This window comes from Adiantum capillus-veneris, chromosome 28 (genome assembly GCF_014529385.1).
Source record: "Adiantum capillus-veneris isolate H3 chromosome 28, ASM1452938v2, whole genome shotgun sequence".
Taxonomy (NCBI): domain Eukaryota; kingdom Viridiplantae; phylum Streptophyta; class Polypodiopsida; order Polypodiales; family Pteridaceae; genus Adiantum; species Adiantum capillus-veneris.
The window spans coordinates 125669123-125686086 of NC_140958.1; the positions used below are offsets into that span (position 1 = coordinate 125669123).

At 45.8% G+C, this 16964-nt stretch overlaps 2 protein-coding genes across 2 annotated transcripts in view; one reads left to right on the forward strand and one right to left on the reverse strand.

The window, feature by feature from the left end:
• The window catches only part of LOC147421253 (S3 self-incompatibility locus-linked pollen protein), a 94405-nt gene that overhangs the window by 28117 nt on the left and 49324 nt on the right, over positions 1 to 16964 (forward strand). Inside the window, exons 2-4 of the mRNA XM_086505209.1 lie at positions 16110 to 16172; positions 16245 to 16580; positions 16654 to 16732. Coding sequence (XP_086361335.1) covers positions 16110 to 16172; positions 16245 to 16580; positions 16654 to 16732 — 478 coding nt within the window. The remainder of the gene's footprint in view (positions 1 to 16109; positions 16173 to 16244; positions 16581 to 16653; positions 16733 to 16964) is intronic.
• Positions 272 to 1394, reverse strand: LOC147421254 (uncharacterized). The gene is made up of 3 exons (XM_086505210.1): positions 1092 to 1394; positions 805 to 966; positions 272 to 715 (listed from the first exon to the last, which is right to left on the reverse strand). The coding sequence occupies exons 1-3, from the start codon at positions 1392 to 1394 to the stop codon at positions 272 to 274; spliced, it is 909 nt and encodes a 302-aa protein (XP_086361336.1).

A 16964-nucleotide genomic window follows, 5' to 3' on the forward strand; every position in this document is an offset into this window, starting at 1 on the left:
CTTAAAATGAACATATTGATCATAAAACTTAATGACTCAAGACTCAATACTCAATGAGAAAACCAATGACCATAAATCATAAAACCAAATAACAACTACAAACATCATGTCCATGGCATCAGCTAGAAGTCGGCATATACCATACAAACTGAATCAAGATCCAAAACAAAGTACTGTGAAATACTACAATGCCATAATAACAATAAAAGTCTGCTGCTGCAGCCTGTCCTCCAAAGCATGCAGTCACCAGTGTGCACTAAGACGTGCGGCCTCAAAAGTCTGTGTCAGATGCGGAAGATGAATCGTCGGTAGAGAGCAAGCCCCCATCATCAAGGACATTGCCCTCCTCATCAAACTCAGGGTCAGGCTCAGCATATGTCATCTCTGGTACAAGCACCTCTGCACCACAAGCCTCCTCAGGCATATCAACAATCTCTGCATGGATGAGCCGGACAGCTTCATTCGCTCGCCTGCGAATGGAGCGAATAGGAAGCTTCCCCTTGCGAATACTCTCTCGTCTCACAGTGTCTGGATCTCCTCCCACCATGCGTAGAGGAAGGCTAAGAGCTCGTGAACGTGATCTAGTCACACGACGATCCACGCTCTCGAGCTCTCTATGCAACTCTCTGAGAATCTGCTCCTGCTCGTCTCTAATCTGTCGGTCCACCTCCTCTGGTCTAGGATCATCTACCATTTTCAGCTCTATCGCATCAACCTGTTGAAGAGTAAAATAAAGTTAAACTGACTTATTTATGGCATATGCTTGCAGGTTGAGTTTACAGTGGCCAACATCAAGATAATTACCTGTTTGGGTTGCCCCAAAGAATGGTAACTCCGCACGAGCCTCATGTTGGCTCTGCAATACACCAACTTCTCCAACTGAGAAGTGCTAAGGCGATTTCGAATCTTCGTGTGTATGAGAGAGTAAGCACTCCAATTGCGCTCACATGCTCCAGCCGAGCAATCCTGCTCAGTGCTCAAGCAAGAGCGCAATCATCAGCAAGAGAGTGACAAGTGTCAAGTAATATAAAGATGAAGTTAGAAGTTTAAAATGATATATGCAATGTAATCATGGATGGCAGTTTCCTAACCTGAGAAAGGATACGAAGAGCAATGCGTGAGAGGTTGGGAAGACCAACTCTCCCATACGAGTGCCACCACGTCAAAGGATACTTTGTGGCTTCCTTCCTCAAAGAAACCGCTCTCGTGGAAGAAGCGCCAATGCCATTCATGTAGTTGGTGAATTCCTTGTCTATCCCAAGCTGATCATCCTCTGAAAACATGAGCCCAACATACTCTGATTGTTTTGTGCTAAGCAAGGTATCACTCCATAGCTCTGGCGACCTGTAGAGAGGATGAAGCATGGCAGCCATTGCATGTATGGGACGGCTCATGAAAGTCCAGCGGCTCTCAACACATCCCAATAAATCTGATCGGCTGAAATATCAAAACAACTTGTCAATACAAGTTATAACTTAGACTTGATGATTAAAACAGGCAACCATTAGAACATGAGGAACCCTTACCGACCAATAGTCAACAGATCGCATTTGGAAACGTGGTCTTTCATCGGCATGAACAGATGATAGACTAGTCCCAAGGTCGATCCCTCCATATCCGTCAATCGAAGGAGGACGTAGACTGGCTTGAGTGCCACTGAAAGAGCGTGCACTTCCTGCCAAAAGCTCTCATCAAGGATCCGCCTCTGCAAGTATTTTGTAGATTCATCCTGCGATCTTGACATGCCTCGCCATTTTGGATCCACCACTGTCTGTAGTAGTGGATCTCTAAGTTTGTAGAGCCTCTGTAAAACCAAGTAAATGTAGGCAAACCTGGTTTTTGAAGGTCGAACCATATCCAAAGTGCTATGGTTGCGAAAGATAGCAAGAGCTTGATGTTTCTTGCGAAAGAATGTGTGACCTTGACTACATTTGCAACTATGGGCCGCACCCATGAAAGTTTGCCAATATCCTCCATGAGCAAATCCAAACAATGTGTAGCACATGGAGTCCACACTATGCCAGGAAACTGTTGCTCCACCATAAATCCCATTGCCTTGCAATTAGCTGCATTATCTGTCACCACCTGCACAACATTGTCCTTGCCAACCTCGTCTATGGCTGTTTTGATGTGACAAAAAATAAACTCAGCCGTGATCTTTTCCCCTGCTTTTCTTGCATCCACAGCACGCAAGAAATAGGTGCCCAAAGCAGAAGACACAAGGATATTGATTATGTGTCGTCTGCGTATGTCTGCCCAACCATCTGAGATAATGGTGCATCCAAACTCCTTCCATCCAGCTTTCACAGGCGTAAGTGCCTTGTCAATTAAGGCCTTCTGTTCATCTAACATAGTGGTGCGCATCTTTGTGTAATCAAGACCTGTCCATGTCTCAGTAGGCCTCACTTGTGCAATGGCTTTTACCATTCTTTTCCACTGATCTGTGCGCAAAACATTGAAAGATATGTTGCACTCAATAAGAGTGTGACATATCTCCATCTCTGCCACCCTCTGATGCTCTTTCACCCAAGCCTGAGAAGAGATGCGACTAGGCAAAGTGGTCTGCGTTGGTGTTTCAGATGTACCTTTTTCACGTGGCAAGGGTGTCACAAACTGTTATACTCCGCCGATACAGGGTGAAGATATTGCGTGAAGGTCCCGAACTGAGTGTGAAAACAACTCCTTGTCGTGAAAGAAGTGCTAATAGACCTGCAAGTGTCCTGCCTAGTATGATCCGTGGTGTGTAGTCAAACCGTCTCGAGAAAATGGGGAAGCCCTGGAACTGTCATGAGAATGACCGGAAGCCTGTCAATGCATGAACCTATAACCCAGTGTGGCCAGGTGGCTAAGCTGTGTAAAACTCTAGGAAGGCCAAATGTAGCAATCTGCGCCGTAAACGTCCTTCGAAACAAGGAAAGCCAGACTAAACAGTCTGCACTGTAGAAGCTACCATAAGCTGCAGCAGTCACCGATAGACCGCACTGACCACCACCGGATGGTGTCCTGTCAGTAGGTAGGGTAATCCAAGATGAGGGGAAAGCCAGACTGAATGGTTTGCGTTGTGAAGGGCTTGTGAGAAGAGGTGTGGTCAGACCAAGCTGTGTGCACCGTGATCATATTGTAGAAGTAGGGAAGCCAAGCTAAGTAGTCTGCACTGTGAAGAACCTCTGAGAAGAGGAAAGGCCAGACCAAGATGTCTTTGCCGTCTTGCATGTATCTCCTGCCTTCGATCCTCCGGTGTCAACCAAAACAAATTCCGCGGCAACAACGCCACCAAACCGCAACTCTGTGTGGCTCTCTCTCAATGTGAATGAGCTGGGAGTGGCCTACTGCCCAGGTCGGGGGATAAGTGTGCTGTAAGGTTGCCGAGGGTGAGTGGAAGCAACTTTGAAGGTAGCAATCCAAATGATCAAGAGTGTAGAACAGCGACTGCACTGCCATCCAAGCCAAGCTGTGCATCTTGCGGGTAAACAGAGTCCAAAGCACTAAAGTCCCACTCCAGTCTGTAGATCCAAGCAATGAACCTGTCCAAGAAGAGATCCAAGATCCTCTCCCTAAGTCCATGTAAATGCTCCTGTGTAAGCAAGTGATCTGACGTGTCGAGGTCAACTGGTAAGTGTATATATAACCGGCCTGTACAACGTAGAGGGCGGTACTATTTCAATTACCTGTTAACTTTACACAGAGCACTGAGAAGGGAAGAGAACACGGTTGCGTCCAACGACTAGAATGTCACTGCGCACACGAGACCGACACCCTGTAGGCCCCAAAGACTAGCGCCCCTTTCGGTATTTCTTTATTCAAATTAAGGTAGATGATCCGACCACTTCGCACAAGCTTTCACAAAGCTGTCCAAACCTGGCGAGGGCTGAAAAACGCAGGTTTTCGACTTGATTTTGGCAGCATAACGGCGCAAAAACCCTTGTAGGTCAAAAACACCTGTCTAGGACGGATTCCCTCGCTATCTGGAAGCTTTCTGTGGTGAGCTGTCACAGAAATTCAGCAGGCTGTAATTCCCTGTTTTTCATTGCCGGGTGCCCAAAAGCCTGTACACGCATCCCAAGGCTCTCACGAGGCTCCCGTTCCCTTGCAGTTTAGGTGCGAAACCCTAAACCTGCAGAAAAACACAGCAGGCTGTAATTCGCTGTTTCGAATCGTTTTTAGCGGAGCGAACACGCCTACGCGTGTCCCAAGGGCTCCCGCACGCAATGGGACAGTTCCCCTGTGAATTGGACGAGTTTTCACGCGAGAAAACTCTTCGAACTCGCAATCTTTCGCGATGGAACTGTGCGTACCTGTGGGGGATTAGCAATTAGCTAATCCGGTTCCTGTTCAGAAGGCTCTTGCCTTGGCAAACGTGCATAAACCCCCAGAACTGTACATGTTCATCTGAGTAGCCCAACTAGTGGGGCATTACCATATCTGCCAAAGGGGAGAGAGAGATGCACGAGAGCAAATCATCGCGCTACATGAGACAGAGGAGAAGGCAAGCTTTCCATTAAAGCTGTAGACCTGCACCCACTACTCACACACACTGTAGGTCACTTATGAGTCAAATCAGCCGCCTCTCTCAAATTGGGCGCCCCCTCTTGCTGATGGAAGTGGAAAACTGCACTAGGAGCCGCCATGTGTCCAGTTTGCCCCTTTTGAGTTAATTCTCTAGTTCCCAATGACTTATAAAGTTGTAAGTGACTTTCCGAGTGGCCCAGATTTCATTTGGCACACACAGGCTTCCATACTCATCAGAATTCAGTGCTAACTGGCCCGATGAGTCCCAGACCGACCGACCCAGACTCCCGTTGTGAGAAACCTATTCGGCTGTAACCGTTTCACACTGGCCATGCAATGTCCACTTGCACCTTTTCAAGGGTTCCGGGGAAAACAAGTAAAAATATCTAGTACTTATTTACGGAAGGCAACAGGAAAAATACACTTCCTGGTGACACACGCCACCCTTGAAATACTGCAAGCGACCTCGCTTGCATGCCAATAATACATGCAATATCTCCTGATATCACATATATTCTATGATGGGAATCCAAGATATACATGCTTCCGGAAATGTAGCGTTGGACGATTAAACAATCCCACCAACCTGGCTACGACACATATATCAAGCATAGAAGTCTTCTAGTGTACTCTCAAGCACAAACTTCTCTAGCTAAATTCTGTATGGAAAGAGTAGATACAATTGCTTAACTACTCTCTTGAGCATCATGAACCATGCTCTTGCCTTGCTCCAGAAAAGGCTAGATCAAGTCACTGTGGGTTCCATCTGAAAGGCTTCAAGATACAATTGCAATAGCTGAGGTGAATCAAGCAATTCAGACTCTTCCATCCATTTGGCATCCAACGATGGATAGTTCTTGAACTTCACCAAATAGCGTCTTGTAACCTTTCCTCTAACCTTTCTTTCTTTATGTGCCAATATCTGTTCAGGAAGAAGGATTTCATCCAATTCTTCCACTTCGGGTTGTTCCTCATCAAGCATATTCTCTGGCACATTACCAACAAAGGGTCTTAGAAGGCTGACATGAAAAGCATGATGTATTTTCCAGCCTTTTGGTAGCTTTAACCTGTAAGCTACATCGCTGATCTTTTTTGAAATCTGAAAAGGACCATAATATCGCATACTGAGCTTAGGAAACAAGCGTTCGTTGCCTTTCCTTTTCCTTAACCTGGCCTTTTCAAAGCGCAAAAGCACCCAATCACCAAGTGAAAATACAAGTTCAGGACGGTGACGATCAACAGCTTTCTTTTGCTTAGCCTGAGTCTTCTCAAGAGCAATCTTTATCTTCCTGTATGTTTCATCCATATCTTGCACATGCTTGTCTGCCTCAAAAATCTTGTCCTTAGTCTGCAAAATGGGTGGGACTTTCTTCCCTCCTTCCACTATCTCAAATGGTGCCTCATCTGTTGAGGTATGCACAATGTTATTGTAAGCATATTCAACCAATGGAAGATGGTGTTCCCAAGTTGCCTTGTGCTCTGACACATAACATTTGAGCAGGTCCAGAACAGTAGAATTTGCCTCTTCTGACTGTCCATCAGTTTGCGGATGAAACGAAGAAGAGAACTTTAGCGTAGTGCCCATGTTCTCAAACAATGCCTTCCAGAAAAGACTCGTCATACGTGGATCCCTATCACTGAGAATTGACTGAGGCATCCCGTGATATTTAAAGATATTGCTTATGAATATCTTGACCATGTGTTCTGGCTTTATCTTCTTCCTCACAGGAATGAAATGGGCTTGCTTACTGAACCTACAAATGATAGTCCAAATCCCATCATTGCCTGTTTGCGTCCTTGGAAGATCAAAGATAAAGTCCATTGCTATGCTTTCCCATGGCCTATATGGGATCGGCAATGGCTGCAACAATCCCGGTTGCTTTTGTCTGTCAAATTTGACTTTTTGGCATACTAAGCATGATCTTACAAATGTGTCAACATCTTGACGCAAAGCTGGCCAATAGAAGAATGCCGCAACCCCTTTCACTGTCGCATCAATTCCACGATGCCCAGCATAAGGTGGAGCATGACTTTCCATCAAAATCTTTGGCTGTAACTGTTTAGTAACGCATAACTTTCCATGCATCATGAGAAAGTCATTCTTAAGCATATAGTGCTCATGATGTTGCCCATCAACAAGCTGGTCATAGATCCTTGCAAATCTGAATCTTCAGCATATTGTGTCTTCATTTCGTCTAGTTCACAATGGTATGGAATTGACATTGCTGAAATTTGGGGCTTTCGTGACAACGCATCAGTCACCACGTTCTTTTTCCCTTGCACATGCACAATCTGAAAATGGAACATTGACAAGATGTTTGCCCATCGCATGTGCTTCTCAGACAACTTCGTCTGTGTAAGAAAATATCGCAAGGTTTGATGATCTGTTTGGACAACAAAATCAGCCCCCAGCAGATAGTGTTTCCAACTAGTGAGAGCATGAATTACTGCCAGCAATTCTTTCTCATAGACTTGTAAGTTCCTTTCAGTCTTCAAAAGAATTGTGCTCTCATATGCTCTCATATTCTGACTTGTCATCCTTATCCTGTGACTTCTTCTGTGGGCATTCATTTGCAAAATGTCCTTCCTGTTCACAAATGTAGCATTTCTTGGCCTCCCTAAGAGCTTTCCTTTCTTCAAAGGTTTTGCCAGAAAGATGCCTTTTTTGTCCTTGTCCTCGTCCCGAAGAAGACTTAGACTGCTTCTTGGACGTATCACCTTCTTCATTAGAGGGCTTCTTTGTGGGAGGCTCAGAAGGCTTTGCTGCAACATTGCCCTTGGCTGAAAACTGTTTGCCCTGGGACCCTTTCTTGTGGCTATTAAATCCATCGGAATCTCCTTTCGACAGATTGCTGGCCACTCTTGCATTCTCTATCAACTAAAACATATTCATGATAGTAGTCTTTGTGCAGTAGTCCCTGATTTTCTTGGGCAATCCGCAACAGTACTTCTCAATCTGTTCTGACAATGGCACAAACCTGTAAGAGGTGACTGGCAATAGCGCGGCCCAAAACTTTTTATTGTACTCTTCCAAGTTCGCACACTGTTTAGCATTCAACTCGTGCCATTCTGTCATCACATCCACTTCAAAAGTGTTCGTCAACCATGCAGGCGCAAAAAGCTGTTTGAATTGGACCCACGTTGTTGGGACTTGACCCTGGTTCAACAATGCGGTCCACCATTGGAGCGCATTCCCTTTCAAGAAAGTGGCAGCCTTGCGTATCTTTGAAGATTCCGTGAAGTTTCCTCCAGCATAAGCTGCATCGAACTGCTGTATGAAGGTCAAAGCCTTCAATTGATCCTCAGTTTCTCTGAAAGTTTCAAACTTCACTCCCTGCCCACCTTCCTTGTAATCCTTAAGCTGACTCAAAGGAGCCACATTATCATAAACAGGTGCCTGTAACAGTGGTGCTCCATGAGTGTTCATTCCAGCACTCGCATCAACTGTTTTACCTGTCATATTTGCATTTTGTACGTATAGCTGCGAAAAACCAGCCATACCAAATTGTGTTCCAGGCACTCGAAACTGGCCGTAGGCACCCTGGAAACCTTGTTGGACACCCATGTTCGCGTACATAGGGTTACCCATGCCTGTTTGCATTGTGCCGAACACATTCCCTGGCATATAACCTGTGGAAGGTCCAGCCATAGCTTGAAACACAAAACCACCTCCAAAATAACCAGGATAAGTATTAGGTAATGGAAGGGTCTGACGCATAGCGTGTTCATTACTCCCTTGACCATTCACAAACGGTTCCTGTCCAGCTAAAGCAAGCTGCTTTGGATCATTGGACACTGCTAGTTGCTCAACCACATGGGCTTTCCCTCGAGCATCATGAGTCCTCTGTACATTGGAAATCTCCTTTTCCTGCAACGGCTCAGTCGTGCCCTGTGTAGGAGGCTGAAAACCTTGTGTCGGAGCCTGTAAGAACTCCTGCATCCTTGGGTTGTTAGCCAACTGCTGAAACATGTCGATGCAGCAACGCAATTGAGTTCTAAACAACCTGTCCTCTTCTTGAAGAGTTGAAGGAACTTTCTCCGTGCTATGTGAGGAAGATCCCTCTTCAGGTACTTGGTCTCTCTTCTCTGCCATATCGACAAGCTCTGTGTTGCTTTCACCCACAACAATCCACGCTGCACTTTTTGAAGAAAAAGTGACTATCCCGTCGATGGAACCATATAACCGGCCTGTACAACGTAGAGGGCGGTACTATTTCAATTACCTGTTAACTTTACACAGAGCACTGAGAAGGGAAGAGAACACGGTTGCGTCCAGCGACTAGAATGTCACTGCGCACACGAGACCAACACCTTGTAGGCCCCAAAGACTGGCGCCCCTTTCGATATTTCTTTATTCAAATTAAGGTAGACGATCCGACCACTTCGCACAAGCTTTCACAAAGCTGTCCAAACCTGGCGAGGGCTGAAAACGCAGGTTTTCGACCTGATTTTGGCAGCATAATGGCGCAAAAACCCATGTAGGTCAAAAACACCCAAGGCTGAAAAACCCTATTCTACTTGCTCACATGCCATTAATAGTACCAACCATTTATAGCTAGCTTGAGGACCTCCCTTCTTGAGCAAGAAAAGAGAAACCTTGTGCTCTGATACCAATGTAACATTTAATGGCCTAGTAACTTGTGTGTAGCGGAAAATAGCATGAACATAGTGAGCATTTCATTAGATAGCTAGGACGGATTCCCTCGCTATCTGGAAGCTTTCTGGTGAGCTGTCACAGAAATTCAGCGGGCTGTAATTCCCTGTTTTCCACTGCCGGGTGCCCAAAAGCCTGTACCCAACTAGTGGGGCATTACCATGTGTGCCAAAGGGGAGAGAGAGATGCACGAGAGCAAATCATCGCGGTACATGAGATAGAGGAGAAGGCAAGCTTTCCATTAAAGCTGTAGACCTGCACCCACTACTCACACACACACACTGTAGGTCACTTATGAGTCAAATCAGCCTCCTCTCAAATTGGGCGCCCCCTCTTGCTGATGGAAGTGGAAAACTGCACCAGGAGCCGCCATGTGTCCAGTTTGTTCCTTTTGAGTTAATTCTCTAGTTCCCATTGACTTATAAAGTTGTAAGTGACTTTTCGAGTGGCCCAGATTTCATTTGGCGCACACAGGCTTCCATACTCATCAGAATTCAGTGCTAACTGGCCCGACCAGTCCCAGACTGACCGACCCATACTCCCGCTGTGAGAAACCTATTCGGCTGTAGCCGTTTCACACTGGCCATGCAATGTCCACTTGCACCTTTTCAAGGGTTCCGGGGAAAACAAGTAAAAATAAAAATAAATAAAAATATATAGTACTTATTTACAAAATGCAACAGGAAAAATACACCTCCTGGTGACAGTATATCCACCCAAGATGGTGATGTCTTCTTTGGGAATATCGGAATCCCATATGCCATGAGCATGGCCATATCTTGTGTGAACTCCTTTGATGAGTACATAGGTGTGTCCATAGCAAACCACAAGTCACCACCCCCTCTAGAATGATGGCTGGAATGAATGGATCTCCCAAGGATTGTACGCCCGTAGATGATCCGGCCGATGTCGTAGATATTGTGTACTGCAGCAATCACAGCAAGACCGCATGGACCACCATCGGATGGTGTCCTGGTAGGAGGTAACTTCATCCTCTATAAAAAACACAAGCCAAGTGTCTGTTTCCACCCAAAACACAACTGCGAGGTGATGAAAATGCTGCTGTCCAACGAGTTTCAACGTGCTCGTACGCTCTCGGCATGGTCCGGAGCAGTGCAGAGGGTGTAGGGAGGGTGGGGAATTAATGTCACAACCCGAGTTGGGCTGAAACAGAGAAAACAGCAGGTGTAGAATGGCTGAAATCTGTAGGAAATGGAGAGGATACGGGCCTGCAAGGCACCAGATGCCAAGCCGTGTTGAAAGTCAACATCGGGGGTAGGGAGCCCAGCGCTCACCCTTTGTGCAGCAAACGCTGCCTTGCTGTCCAAAAATGCAGCAGATCCCAAAAACGCAGACGGAGCAGAGGGGTTTTTCGGCGACGAAAAGTCCTAAAAAGGGTAGCGCTGGCAGCCAGAAGCAAAAATGCAAGGTGTGGAGACAAAAAGCGCAGGTGGAGAAGGTTCTCCGCGATGAAAAACTCTCCAAGTTCCATCGCTTGCCTGGCTTTTACAAAACGCTAGCAGATTTGCAGAAACCTGGCTGATTTGATCTTCGGGAGTAGAACCTCATGCTGATTGTGAAGCGCTAGTCCCATGGAGAGCTTGAAGCTGCTGATACCATGTGATGCCTGAGCTCTGATACCATGTGAGTGTGCGTGTGCGGAAGCGTGAGAGAGGAGAGGGGAGAGAGAGACGGGAGATGCAAAAACACCGGTGTGTGGAAGAGGGGGCAATCAGCCGCGCATGACTACTAGAACAAGAAGACCCGTACAATGCCAGATGATAATGAAATGTGTACCCCCCCCCCGCCCCCCCCCCCCCCCCCCCCCCCCCCCCCCCCCCCCCCCCCTTGGCCCCATATATATGAGTGCCCAAGGTGGGCGCCCAACTCAAGTGCATGGCCGGCCGGCCCCAAACTCGGGCGGCCGGACAAGGTACAACATATGCTATGGGTTGCCCGGAGACACTAGCCGTACAAGGAAGTTCCCTAGATCTGTGTGAAGCAGCAGAGTGGTGTAAATCTAACTCTGATGGTCCCCAAGGAAAAGGAAACCCTTTCTGTGTCAAAATGAGTAACAAAGAAGCAATCTTTGCAAGAATGAACTGCTGGTAATACGAACATAAGCCCAAAAAGCTACGAACTTTATGTACATTCTTCATATTTGGCCAATCTCTTATGGTTTCAACCTTGGCCGGGTCCATCTTTACATCCTCGGTAGAGACAAAGTGTGTCTTGGGCAAGAAAAACTTGCTGTTTTTCTCATTAACCACCAATTCATGTTGCCATCATGCCTGTAAAACGTGTAACAGATGGTGTTTGCACTTTGCCTCATTGTTGGAGAATACGATGATGTCGTCGAAAAAGGTGCCCACAAATGACTTGTACTCTCTAAAAATCGTGTCCATCATCCTATTGAGCGTTGCAGGAGCATTCATGAGACCAAAAGGCATCACCAAATACTCATACAATCCAAACGACGATACATCTCGAGGAGCAATCCTAATTTGATGATAGCCACTTTTCAGGTCGATTCTGCTAAAGCATGTTAACCTTGTAATCCGTCCATTATATTTTCCTCATTCTGGGCACTGCTAACTCGGTACGGTAGCCGGTTCGGTGGTGTGTTGCTCGAATCAAATCAATTGTGTGGTCTTCAAGTCGTTGAGGAGGCAACTCTCCTAGTAAGCCTTCAGAGAAACAATTGGCTTGAGCTTGGAGAAAATCTTGTGGTTTCTTCTCGAGGGCGAACAAATTTGACATTTTGTCGTCATTTAACTCATGCAAGTAGATCGAGTAAACAAATAAATTGTATTTCATTAGTTTTGAAATGCCGAAGTTGATACAAGTGGAATGGATTTGCCCTTTAATTCTACGTCAAGTACTATATCTCTACCCTTTTCATTCTTCAATGTCGCTTTCCTAGCCCTGTAGTTGACCACAACGCCGTTCTATGGTACGAGGGGATTCGCAAAAGGAAGTCACACCCTTCCAAAGGCATGATGTAGAAGTCCTCGTGCTCTACATATCCCCGACAATGTAACCGAAGTTTGCCTATGATAGGTGTTATAGAAACATCCCTTCCTGGTGCCGCTAGAACTGCCTCGGCCGGTGGTCCCATCTCTTCAGCGTAATCCCAAGTCGAGCCGCCAATTCAATCGAGATGAAGTTTGCCTTGGCTCCTCCGTCAAAGAAGATAAGGGCTTCAGTCTTTGGGGCCAATATCTCTTGGCACAGAATTACGCCCGGGTGTGTCGACTCTCTCTCGTAATTTGTGAATTGTTTTAAGAAATCTCTGTTGTGTCGGGACAGAATTTAGACTTGGGGTGTTTAAGTTTGTTATAGTCATATTCAATTTCGGGAATTCAGTTTCATAAATTCATACAACAGAATACTGTCAGCCCATCAGTAACCCAAAGGGGACATCAGTGACCTTATTCAATCGAGGTAATCTGTTGACAAAGGAGCGGAGTGACTCCCCTCTTGTGCAAACCCGCTGCACCAGATTCAACCTTGTTGAGTTCGGGGTTCTATCGGAGTAAACTATGCTAAACTAAATGCTTCAAGGTAATGCTCCAAAATCTGAGGAGTATCTGCTAGGTCCTCCTCCTCCATCCACTTCGCATCTAATGCCGGATAGTTCTTGAATTTAACCAAGAACCGTCGGATCACTTTACCTTTCATCTTTCTTTTCTTGTGTGCCAAAATATGTTGAGGAACGAGTATCTCCTAGCTCTCTTCCAGTTTGGGTTGCTCATCAGGCTCCCCATCAACTGGCACCTCACCTTTAAAAGGTTTCAAGAGACTCACGTGGAATACATTGTGAATCTTCCAAGTATCGGGCAGCTTGAGTCGAAAGGAGGCATCATTTATCTTTTCTTTAATCTGGAAAGGGCTGTAATACTTGATGCTAAGCTTTGGAAAAAGCTGCTCCTTTCCCTTTCATTTCCTTAGGCGTGCCTTCTCAAAATGTAAGAGCACCTAATCATCTTCCTTTAATTTCAAATCTTGTCGATGTCGATTTGCTGCCTTCTTATGTCGTTCTTGAGATTTATCTAAAGCCTCCCAGACCTTGGCAAAAGCAGTGCCCAAGTCTCTCGTGTACTGGTCGGCTTAAAAAATATTGTCTTTAGTGCTGAGAAAGTGTGGAACCTTCGGAGCACCTTCAATTATCTCAAATGGTGCCTTCCCGTCGAAGAGTGAACCGTGTTGTTGTAGGCAAATTCCACCAAAGGCAATTTTTTTTCCCATCGAGTCTTCTGATAAGAGATGTAAGACTTCAATAAATCCAGAACAACTCATTTTGCAATCTCAGATTGCCCATTTATCTGCGGGTGGAATGATGACGAGAACTGCAACCGCGTGCCAATGTTCTCCCAAATAGCCCTCCAAAACAAACTCGTGAATCGAGGATCTCTGTCGGAGACTATTGTCTTAGGCAATCTCTGTGCAGTGAACAATGTTGCTAAATGGTCCAGCTTGACTGTTTTCTTCACTGGAATGAAGTGAGCTTGCTTGCTAAATCTGTCAATGATAGTCCAAATGCCATCGTGCCCACTCTGTGTCTTCGGGAGATCAAAGATGAAATCCAATACAATACTTTCCCAGGGGTGGGTACTCTCTCATTTGACTTGTTTGAGTGCAGGAACTGAAAGACGAAATGACTGCAGCATTTCGATCTCATAAATCTCTATAGACATGATCGCAATGAGGATTAGTTAATCCGGCATCAGTGAGGTGAGATGGATCTAGATGCAATTACTAAATACGTTGCTGGCAGTCATGGTCTGAGATTTAGAATGAATTTTTCTGTGATTTGTGTGATGTCTTGTGATGTTCTATGATGTGACTGTCGTCTTTGTACAAGTGCTAGATGTGTCGTGTCTAGTGCGTCGGTACTTAGAGTCAGTGCCTATTGAGATAGTTTATGGCCTCTTTCTGTTTTGCAGGAGTAATCGAGGGCAATTACAATTCTTTCAAGAGGGGGGTATGTCACAAAATGATGACGTGGCAACACCCTGGCAGACAAGCCCTACTGACGTGGAGGGGTATGGACAGTGACGTGGCAGACAATACAGATTTCCGGATTTTGTGCTGACAGTGCTGACGTGGCAGAGTGTACGGGCTTCCGCGTTTTACGTTGGCTGTTGACGTGGCCTGGTTGTATGGATGTCCGCAATTAGCGTTGACTGCTTTTTGCTGGCAGATTTTAGCCAATTGCCCAAGTGATCGGGCACAATAGTTTCCTCTTGGTGGGATTTGTCTACTGAATCCATGTGTGCTGCAAGTAAAGGGATCAGACCTCCATAAAAGAAGAATCGCTTGAGCTTTGATACCACTGTGATAGACTTGGACACTCCAGCCAACGATCCAATGCAAACACGTGAGAGAAACTGAAACAATTGAACTAAACTGAGAGAGAGATAACACGGCACGACGGTGTTCCGCGCCCAGATGCAGTGGCCCCAAAGACTCGCATCCTCTACGGTATATCTTTATTATTATGCTTCAGCAAGTACTATGTTTGAGGGTCTCTCTCTCTCTCTCTCCCTCTCTCTCTCTCTCTCTCTCTCTCTCTCTCTCTCTCTCTCTGTGCAATCTCCCAAGAAAATCTGCCAGAAGAGGAGGCCCTGGCAATCTTATAAAGGCCCCTGGCCAATTCAAAAGCAATTACACAAAAAGAATTAAGCCCAAAAAGCTCCAGTATCCAAAAGCATGCGTCCTTTGGGCTGCCTCATGAAATGTGGGTGTCTGTAGAGTGCCACGTCAATGAACGATTTGCGGGCCAGCCCGTACGGTTTTGCCATGTCAGCATGCTCTACGCTAATGAGGTCCCTTTGCTTTAGTATTATTTTATAAGTTTTAGGCCCTTTGGCCGGGGTCCATAAGTTGGAACAACTTTATTAAGTGAAGTTTTTTAAACTTCAATTCACTTGGCCACTTGGCTAAGTTCAGTAAGTCGGGTAAAGCTTCTTTTGCTTCTTCTTGAGAGGTTTAGGCCCCCTTTTGTCCGGGCTCTGTCCTATAGGCCATGCCACGTCATCACTTTGTGACAGGGTGGGTAGGGCATAGTTACCAGGAACGGGAACGCGGAACAAAATTCCATTCCCTGTTACGGGTACTCACGTTTGAAACACGGAACGGGGATTCGGAACGGGAACTTGGAATGGGAACGGGGGCCTGAAAACGGCCATTCCCTGTTACTATGGGGTAGGGGTTCCTCATCGCTGCCCAACTCACACCCAATACCCCACTAAAAGGATAGAAAACCAGGCGCCCTGGTAAAAGTGCCATTAACATAAACTATGCAAGCTAGGACTTGGCACATAAATGCACTTGGCACATTTATGCCATCTCATCACAAGTGACATATGGCTAAAAAACTGCAAGAAATAGAGACTTTGAACCCGTAAATGCCCAGGAACCAAGATCATGGCTCAACAAGCCGCTAAAGGTAATTCCTCCTCACATCTGGCCAGGCACAGCCACAAAACAGCCCACACTCCCTAATCTGCTCTTGGTAGATACCGGAGGCACCACCAGACAGGAGGTGAAACTTTTAACATAAGGATAACCAAATTCAAGTTTTGCTCACCATGGTGGTGTTTTGTGATAGATCTTACCCACAGAAGTCAGATAATTTAATGTTTACTCAGAAGAGCACTATCTCAAGCTGTGTATGCGGGCCGTATCTCGTTCTGAAATCCTTTCATTGTTATCCCCCCCCACTTCCCATGCCCCTCGGTGGGCCTTTTTTGGGGCAGCATGAGGTGGAAAAGGGCTATTTAGCAATGACTTCTAAGAGTGTTGTGTATATAAGTAATGATGATATTTTCTTGTCAGTTCTTTGTCAAACATTTTGTATTGTAAGATCTTGGAGCAATTTTTTATTAGCGTTCTTGTTCTTCTCCAAGTTGGTTGTATGACTGTCGATCTCTGTTTTCTTCAGGCTGGTTGTGCAAGTGAGTTGTCTCACGATCATGTGGCTGAAGCTGAGCTTCTGCAAATAAAGGTGATGTTGCAAGTGAACACATTCCAGTATTGATTTGACACGTAATATGAATCCCTCAATTCATGCTTACAGATGGTTGGACAAGGATTATGGTCTCAAAAATCATTCCGGCAATCTCTGGATGACATTTATGCCAGTGGACAATCTGCATCTTTAGCCTCCTCCAGTGGAGTGGTCCCTACAGGAAAAGCTTGGTTCTATTGGCTGTTATCAAGCCCTTGGAACAGCAAAGGAAGGGAGAGCGTTGAAGATGGTGCATCAAATGACAGAGCAGTAGCTGAAAGCTCTTTGTACAGTGCCGTTGAGAGGCAGGCAGCTCTTTTGCAGCTGTGGGATAGCTGGACATTATATGGAGCAACATGGCTAGCAAGAGTAGGGGAGTTTGCCAGGAGGTTTGCAAGGTTTTGGGTAAGCAACAGGACCATGTAAGTAAGCAGCCAATTTCCTGGGGCATGTTTGAGTGACGCCTTTTGTTAAACAGAGAAATGCTGGGAGGGACTGGCTGTTCTCAAATGCAAAAGATGGAACTCATGCATTTTCGCAAAAGGACCATGAGTCAGGTAGTTTATGGAAATGGTCCTGACTATGGTGTTGGTGCATTTTCTCTGTTTGTAAACAAGGACAACATTATGTTTGCATCAGGTCTGGAAAGGGCCTTGTGTCTGTCAGCCATTCATCACCTTTTTTTCAAAAGTTTAGGTTTGATATAGTTTGTATGTTTTTTAACGGTTAACCTTGGTAACTTGAGAGGCCAGTAGTTTGTCCTTGGCTGGCCACCCACTATGCATCACA

Bases quoted from the DNA above. Each gene is read 5' to 3' on its own strand.
- LOC147421254 (XM_086505210.1), bottom strand. From the start codon at position 1,394: ATGAGCCGTCCCATACATGCAATGGCTGCCATGCTTCATCCTCTCTAC. The intron at 967-1,091 runs GTTAGGAAACTG...AGCACTGAGCAG, and splicing joins CTCTTCGTATCCTTTCTCAG to GATTGCTCGGCTGGAGCATG. The intron at 716-804 runs GTAATTATCTTG...ACTCTTCAACAG, and splicing joins CTTTGGGGCAACCCAAACAG to GTTGATGCGATAGAGCTGAA.